Source organism: Toxotes jaculatrix, chromosome 2, assembly GCF_017976425.1.
Source record: "Toxotes jaculatrix isolate fToxJac2 chromosome 2, fToxJac2.pri, whole genome shotgun sequence".
In the NCBI taxonomy this organism is placed as follows: Eukaryota; Metazoa; Chordata; class Actinopteri; family Toxotidae; genus Toxotes; species Toxotes jaculatrix.
Genome location: NC_054395.1, coordinates 28,810,619 through 28,819,334, shown reverse-complemented (window position 1 = coordinate 28,819,334; position 8,716 = coordinate 28,810,619). Strand labels below are relative to the sequence as shown.

At 40.9% G+C, this 8,716-nt stretch overlaps 1 protein-coding gene across 1 annotated transcript; it reads left to right on the top strand.

Annotated features, from left to right (window-relative positions):
* The first annotated feature begins 4,813 nt into the window (after nucleotides 1-4,813).
* Nucleotides 4,814-5,833, top strand: npbwr2b (neuropeptides B/W receptor 2b). Its single transcript, XM_041060107.1, has one exon. The coding sequence runs from the start codon at nucleotides 4,817-4,819 to the stop codon at nucleotides 5,831-5,833; it is 1,017 nt and encodes a 338-aa protein (XP_040916041.1). The 5' UTR covers nucleotides 4,814-4,816.
* Nucleotides 5,834-8,716: the final 2,883 nt, after the last annotated feature.

Here is an 8,716-nt window from a genome sequence, read left to right as displayed (position 1 = left end):
CACTGTTATTATTTCATCAAGCTGAGCAGACAGTAATTAACTAATTAACTAATTGCATGTCTCTCTTTCTCTCTCTCTGTCACAGACTTTGTCGCTATTTATACAACATCATCAAACTCACCTAGTAATAGAATGTATCTATAGGTCATGATAAGCTGCTTGAATCGCCAGCGTTTATGCTTATTTTTAAGGGAAGGAAAGTGTCGACGGTATGCGTCTCCGAGCTTGTGGGTAGGTACAGTTTGCCTCTTCAGAAGCATAATTATACAACTTATAACGTCCATAGCGTGGTAAAGTTCGAGGCCTGTATTATGTGTGTTTTAAAGTCTTAAGTAACTTGTTGAGTTTTTCTGTATTTGCCCAATAAAGAACAAACTTCCATGTTCTTGTGGAGCTCTGGAGGATCTTTCAGCTGTTACACCGTGTTCAGCACCACATTTAGATCCAGATTAATTATGAACATTTATTCTTTTTAAATAATCACTCAAAAAATGTTTTGTTTCCTCCGTGACCACTGCTTCTGTCTAATTCAGGATTACAGTTACACAGAAGTACAGTACAATCCTCTCACTCACTCTCCTCCTCTTGTCTTCCCACATTCCATCTTATTTATTGTAACGCCAACTTCACCACTGTCTTCATCTTTCATCGGGCAATGACCGTCTCTCATGCTTATTCTCATCCTTTCCTCCAAATCTGCTCCAACTCCTTCGCCTCCTGCCTGTCGGGGTGATTATCCTTGTCTCTTCTGTTGCCTGGTAACCCAGCTAATGACAGTGGGCTAATTACGCTAAACACTCTGGTCCAGCTGTCCATGAGCAAAAGAGAAAACAGTGGTTATGTGTGTAAGATTACTGTCAGGTGCAGTAAATTAATTTGTCGTATATCTGTCACAATTTTAGAAGGAAATTTAGAATTAGAAATTTGAGGCAGCTCATATTTTCACATCGAAGACAATAAAATCTGTCAGAAAAGTTAGAAATAATAAGAGGACAGGTCTGCTGTGTTGCCTGACCCAGAGACAGACAAATAAAATGCTGTCTTTCAGCTTTGCAAACATGACGAGAACACAGATAATCCCATTCTACTTCTAACTCACTGCAGCAGGGTGGAGAAATGGGCCCTTCAGGGATAAATGAGTTATCTACATATCACTCTGAGTCTGGCCTTAGTCTGTTGCATCCTACTGCTTCATGTTCGGCAGTTTGTCTGCTCAGATAAATACTGAATGCATCTCAAAACATTTTCTGTCAAATGTCTAACTGGTGTGCTCACTGACCACTTTGAGGCCCAGATAATGGGAATTCTGAGCACAGACGATTTGAAAAATGGCCCATTATGTTCACCCATGTAAATACAGTGTGTTCAAAATATTGTGCTATTAAGACCAATATATCCATTAAGATTAAAAGGAAAGGATCTGAGAAACAAAATAAGACTCACACAATGAATGCAGAAAAAGGACCATAGTCCAGTGGATAATGCTTCAGCTCATTATGAGAAAAAGATCATTTTGAGACATGAAACTGGAAAATGTTTGGTTTGAAATGCAAAGAGAGATTCAGAGCAGACACACACCGCTGCTGGTCAATTTAAAACCCAGCAAAATCCTTCAGACGCTGACTTAAAGAGACAAAACAGGAACTGAGTGAGGCGTGAGACAACACTCAGAAAGAAAAGGCAACAGAGGACAGAACACAAGAGGGGGGCGATTAGCTCAAAGTGAAACATCAATCCCATGATCCCTCATTTTCAGGCTGTCGTCTGCTGTGAAGAAGAAAAAGAGAGGAGGAAAACATGAGAAAGAGAAAAGCACACTGATAGAGCAATTTCAAATTCGGCGTGTGACAGATGGTCTGCTGGAGTCTTCCAGACAAAAACTATTCTGTCTGCTCTTTATTGTAAATACGCTGTAACTGAGGAATGATGTTGGCAGTGAAATCCAAACAGGCAGCCCCTGCTCGTCTGAGGAAGGAAACAAGCCGCAAATTTTTTGAAGACCTCTGTCAAGTTTCAAGTGTGTGATACTTCAAAGGTGGCTTTAAGGTAGAGAACACTTTGATTTCGCACTCCACTGATTTTACACATGACATTCGGTTTACTCATCAGGAGGAGAGCTTCTCAACCAGTGATAGCAGTTGTATAATGTCCTCTGTGGCTCTGCAGGGAGCTTTACACAGTTAGAAAAACAAAACAAAACCCTGATGATGCCACAGTGAAACTTCAATTATCTGAGAGAAGCCTGGTTTATAAACCGGTGGTTTTGAGAGAGGAGTGCATTTAGAAGGAAGAGGAGTCTAATGAACGTTGGAGCTTGACACAGACTACTGACTACACGCATGGATATGCTTTGATTTTAAGCACTCATATGTCTGCCACAGCTTTATGGAGGCGTGATACTAAATCTCTAGAGAGCCCCTTTAATTTGAGAGAATAAATTGAATTTGAGAGAATAAATTATATAACATAAGGTGGGCTATAGTATTTTGAGGCATGAATTATTATTTGACACCTGCATTCACAGACTGTTCTGGTCACTTGGGAGGAGTTCAACTAGCTGGAAACACAACACTTGCTTATTATCACTCTATAAAGTGTGGTGAACGTGTTGCAGTATAGCCAGTAGCTGCCCATTTACATGTTCATCAGACACAGACCAACATTATCATTCACAATCAGATTCACAGTCACGTTTTTGGCCACCAGATGAGTCTAAAGCCAATGTTCTCTCTTTTTAGCTTTGTTTTTGGTCTTCATCAAGCCCTGAAGTATCTGTCTCATCTGTCGCTAAATGCTTCTCTAAGGTCACAATTAACTTTGAGAATTTTCATTGGAAACAGCTGCAAGCTGTGGCTAAAAACAACTCGTGTGAGAGTGTTGAACCATAAAACCAAAACAACGAGCTCAAAATGAAGCAAAGTCCTCCACAGGCCTGGTGATGGTTCCTCTTTCACATCTGATCCATTGTAAAGACACTGATTGAGACCAATTAAGTTTGAGGGTTCAAATCTACGTTATACTTCTGTAGTGTTCCTCTAAAATAAGATTCTTTATGTATATGAGATGAAGGATCAAGTTGACACATAAAATACAAACAGGCATCTGGAGACATCAGACAGTACAGTTTGATGTGCAGGTGGATTCTGGGAAGTGCCCAGCTGTACTTCTGAGATGCCACAGAAACATCCCGCAGCCTCAGCTGAGAGAAAAGAAAATCACTCTGACACGATCAGGACATTTTCAAAGAAGATGGGTGAAACCGGACGGCACGAGCCTCACGGACGACATGACTGACAAGGGGATCTCGGAGTGACGTCAGCCGGTGGAGCTGTGAGAGGGAGGGAGAGAGAGAGGCAGAGGCTGGAGAGCAGCGCATCTTCCTCAGAGGTAAAACCGGAGGAGAGTGACTTTACCAGGGACGCAGAGGAGGGCAAACCCGCCTGAACTTACTTTTCTGTTTTTTTTTTTTTATTCTTTCTTGAAATACATTTTGATTTGTGATCGACTGATTTCACAGTAAGTCTTAGATTTGATTGCATTTGATAGTAGATCATATATTATTATGGTTACACGAGAGCAGGCTCTTTAAAGGTTAGGAGAGAATTTTGTTTAATATGGGATTTTTTAAAAAACATATACTTTTTATTTGCTAATTTAACTTTATGATGTGTGGTTATAACAGGTTGCTTTAATGGAACAAACTTTGGTTTCTGGTGTGTATGCATGACACGTGTCCTTTAGAGAGAGGATAAAATCTGTTTAGTCTGTTTAGCCCCCCGCTTGTTGTCTATTCAAGTTCATACACTCTGTCTCCGCTGATGTTTAAAATGTGTGCAAGGCAACTAATTGATGTCCACGTCTCGCTGTTGTCCAGATCTCGTGATGCGCCACTCGTGCGTAAATCCCTGGCATCATCTCCAGAGCGCACAGGAAGCGCAGAGAGGAAACGCCACTACCTGAAACCTTAAATAACCATCATAAACCTTTTTTTTGGACACGTCCACCCTGTAAAAAAAAAAAAAGAAAAAACATTTTAAGTCTCGGGGAACGATCGGAGGGAATCAGAGGGAGAAAAGCAGGATATCTTGTTTGAAGACAAACGCAGCATCGGCCGTTAGGGTGTGATTTTTCACGCAGACTTCAAGAAGGAAAAGTGAAGGACTGAACTCCAGTTGAGATTAAGTGTCAATGTTTTTAAAGAACTGGGAATGGAAAATCAACCCAGAGACCAAACTGACTGTGGACCACTCATTCAGTGAGCATGAAGCAGGACGTCTTCACATCAAGGACACTGAACAGATCCGTATTTTACGGACTCTCTTAGGGTGAGATTTTCTCCTGAGACAATCTTGTGAATGAATGAGGATTTTTAAATTTCTGTTTTCTTTACATGACTCTGTAACTGTCTGTGCAGTAAGTGGAGGTGGTGAGACTTCAGTGAATATACTGACCTAAATATAACTAGACCTGCTGTTACCTCCTCAATGATCTGCTTGGTCCTGGACCTCAAACTGGGAACTGTCACTATTCTGTTGTGTTGTCTGTTAGTGGTCAGAGGCTGAGCTGATGTAACGGAGGGTGATCCTACTTTAACTTAATCTTGCTGTTTGCTGAACTTTACATAGGCAGCGTTTTAGGCTCAGTGACCCGTGACCAATGCGTTCTGTGAGAGAAGATTTCTGACAAGGAGGACAAAGACAAAAACGCTTCTCTGAAAACCTAACCAGTAATTTTCTTTAAAATTGGTGGACATTTTTGTCTCAGTATGCTCACAGGCTCTTAGTTTGCCAACTACCATCTCATTTTCTCTTCAAACATGGAGAATGTGTCCATCCCCAGCGGTGCACCGCCAGTCTGCAGTGACTCTGTGGACTTCTACTCCCTCACGTCGGAGAACCGCACTGACCTGAACTGCACTCCTCCCTCCGAGTTTTACTTCTACGCCGACCTTTACGTCATTTTACCAGTCATCTACTCTGTAATCTGCGCAGTGGGACTGACAGGCAACACGGCTGTCATCTATGTGATCCTCAAGGCCCCGAAGATGAAAACAGTCACCAATATGTTCATCCTGAACTTGGCCATCGCAGATGATTTGTTCACTTTGGTGTTGCCAATCAACATAGCTGAACATTTGTTGCACTACTGGCCTTTTGGTGAGGTTTTGTGCAAAGTCATCCTCAGCATAGACCACTACAACATCTTCTCGAGTATCTATTTTCTGACAGTTATGAGCATTGACCGTTACCTGGTCGTCTTAGCCACAGTGAGGTCTAAACGTATGCCTTACCGAACCTACCGAGCAGCAAAAATCACCTCATTATGTGTCTGGATCCTCGTCATCCTCATCGTTATGCCCTTCACAGTTTTTGCTGGCGTCTACGTCAACCCCAACGACGGGAGAAAGAGCTGCGTGCTCAGCTTCCCCAGCCCTGAAAGTTTGTGGTTCAAAGCGAGCCGGATCTACACACTCATCCTGGGCTTTGCCATCCCAGTCTCAACCATCTGCATCTTATACACCATGATGCTCTACAAGCTGAGGAACATGCGGCTCAACAGCAACGCCAAGGCGCTGGACAAGGCCAAGAAGAAAGTCACTATCATGGTGTTCATCGTCTTGGCCGTCTGCTTGTTCTGCTGGACCCCATTCCACCTCAGCACCATTGTGGCTCTGACGACGGACCTGAGGACCACGCCGCTGCTGATCGGGATCTCCTACTTCATAACCAGCCTGAGCTACGCCAACTCCTGCCTCAACCCGTTCCTCTATGCCTTTCTGGATGACAGCTTCAGGAAAGCCTTCAAGAAGATGCTGGAATGTAGACCGGCCTGAATGTGCGACACAAACCTGCTGCAGAGACTCACAGAGTGAGCACAGACTGTGACTGGAGACTGAACTTTAGATTCACATCTGAATTCTCAATCTGTGTGGTGGAGATTTAATTGCTTGGTTTGTTAAAGCTGCACTAGGCATCTTTATGTTTTGTTCACCCCTGATAGTAACAGGGAAGTAAAATATCTTTTATATATATATATAAACATGTAAAATTATGCGTGTAAACTGCACACAACGTTCTCAGTGGGACTAATCCGGCTATAAATGTTTTTATTCTGCAGTAAACCAAAGGGATAAGAGGAAAAACACGAGAACATTGGTGAGTCCAGCTCCGTCTAGACAGAGAGCTGTTTGGGTGTCACACTTAAGTAGATCTCCTGCCAGCAGGAGTTAATCTGGAGTCTCTTATTTATCAGGGGCAGGATAGGTTCCTCTGTCACACCTGAAATATTTCATATTTTTACAGGTTTTGCTTCGTGCAGCTTTTTATACTTCAGAGAGGACAGGGAGTATTGGAAGTTGACAGAAATGGACAAAATTGCTTGCAACGGAATGAGAACTGCTGACACACAGGACAATAATAACATTAAAAAAAACCAAAATGTTGGGTACAGCTGTAAACAGAACAAAGACAGAGCCGCCCATTATCATCGTGTCTGAAGAACTGGCCATTAAATCTGATTGTTTTACAGGTTACGACTGCAATTAAAATGTCAGACCTCAAAATCCAATTACGAGGCAGCGAGCCGAAATGGGTCACTTCAGCAGCCATGACCTTCACTGGACTCCATCAGAACTCAGAGGACGGAGGAACGCCAGTCAGGGCTGAACATCTGCTGTGTGGCGAAAACACAGTTCAGTGCAACATCACTGATTTGCATGTTGTCAATCAAATAACGTCATGAGACTAGTCAGGGTTGAAGGGTAACAGGATACATGTCAGGGGATTACAGGTGTTTGGTTATGATTTGTTCACTGTTATCTGTTACAAAAACAGATAACAGTGAACTTTTTTTTTTTTTTTTTTTTTTTTTTTTTAAATCAAAGCTGGTAGACTGACTTCAGAGCTATCATGTGACTATGTATGCAAACACTCAGTCTGCCTTTTATGCTGTGTTTTGAGCAAAGTAGTCCCACGTGATCAATTTTGTGGATTACCTGAGATATTACAGTTCTGTTTTTCAGGTAAACATAAAGGTTATGGAGTTATTTTTGCAAAATATGACTCATACTTTGAAAAGGTTGAAGCACACACTCGTTAAAAGGTGGCGTGTTTGGATGAAGAATGACGTTCTAGTACTCAGTACTTTTATGGAATGTATATGTACCATTTCAGAAATGAAAAAAGAACCTTATAAACCCTGACAACAGTACTGTAGGCCTGATCGGAGACGGGCATGGGACAGGAGGGCTATGTAAAGTGTAATCTGATCCCTCTTCACCAGTCTTTATGTTTTTTTGTGATCTTTTGTCGCCCCCTGTTGTTCAAAGGGTGCTTTTATCTGAAGATGCAGCCACAGCCATTCACAGACTATGAGCAAAGACACTTCTGAGGGGAGTTATACCCCTTCATACAGCTTGTTATACTGTCTGTGATGTATACATGTATCAAGATTGTTTAACAATAATAGTAACAACAACAACAACAATAATAATTACTCCTTTTTTTTTTACCTCCTGGATATTCAGCATCTTTTGATACCTGACTTACACATTTCAAAGATTATCACAATCATACTGTTCAGAAAATCATGGTGGTAAAAAAACCTTTAACACTGGTGAGACTTTTCACTTATGGGTTCTGGGCAAGAAAAGGTTGAGGTCACCAGTCTGAGAATTATGTTGGAAGACTTTACAAAACCAAATGTTTGCACATATTTAACAAAATTTAGATGATTTATTCGCTAGCTTTGAGATTTCCTTTAGATTTAGAATTAAAGCTCTGAAATTCGACCAAACAACAGGAGTTTGTAAAGAGGGGTCAACAGAGTCCATCAGTCAGGTAGAGTTTAAGAGTTAAAAAAAAGTCTTCTTTTGTTCACTTCTCCTGTATTCATCTTCTGTTAGATGTTTTTGTACAGTTTAACAGTAAAGAATATTTCAGTGTAAGAACAGACAGTACACCTCTCTGTCTTACACAGTGCTCTTTTCAATGTACAGAATTATTTCAGCTAAACAACAGAAAGGATACCTCTTTGAATGTCGAACACTGTTATTTTAAATGTTGTAAATCATGGCACATGATGCAAATGTTGGTTGTAAATTGAGGCAAACTTTTTCTCCACACTTGCTGCTGTAGATGGCATCAGGTGGCAGCAGAGATTCAGCAAACACGTGATATAAATCAGCTTCGACAGAGGTTTCGTCTGTATGGCTCGTCTGACTGCAACAACTGAAACTATTATAAACGTCCTACTGTAAATAGTTCAGTCTTTTTGTCATTTAACTGTACAGAGGAATGTATAGTCACAGCGATGTATAGTTAAATATTCTTAATAATTCAAACTTGTCACACAAATGAGAAATGATATAAAATTTGAACCGATTATGAACCATTGTCTTTTATGCAGCCTGTAATATAATCAAGAATCATGGCATTTCATGTCACTTGTTTGTGTATTTTAGAAATCTTTTTTGTCATTGCGTGTGAATGAAATCATAAATGCAAGTTTATTTTCCCACCATATTCATGTATTTTTGATATTTTAGAATCAAAGTTGCTTAAATTTGACAATAAATGTGCAGAAATTTGTTTTCATGGGATTTGTGCAGTGACATATTCCCTCCTGGATTTTTACAGTGCTGATGTACATTAAAAAAAAAAAAAGAGGACATCACAGACAGGTGAAGAGGTGTTATTGTTCTTCAGTATCATCAGTG

Coding starts and splice junctions, on each gene's coding strand:
- npbwr2b (XM_041060107.1), top strand. CDS start 4,817: ATGGAGAATGTGTCCATCCCCAGCGGTGCACCGCCAGTCTGCAGTGAC.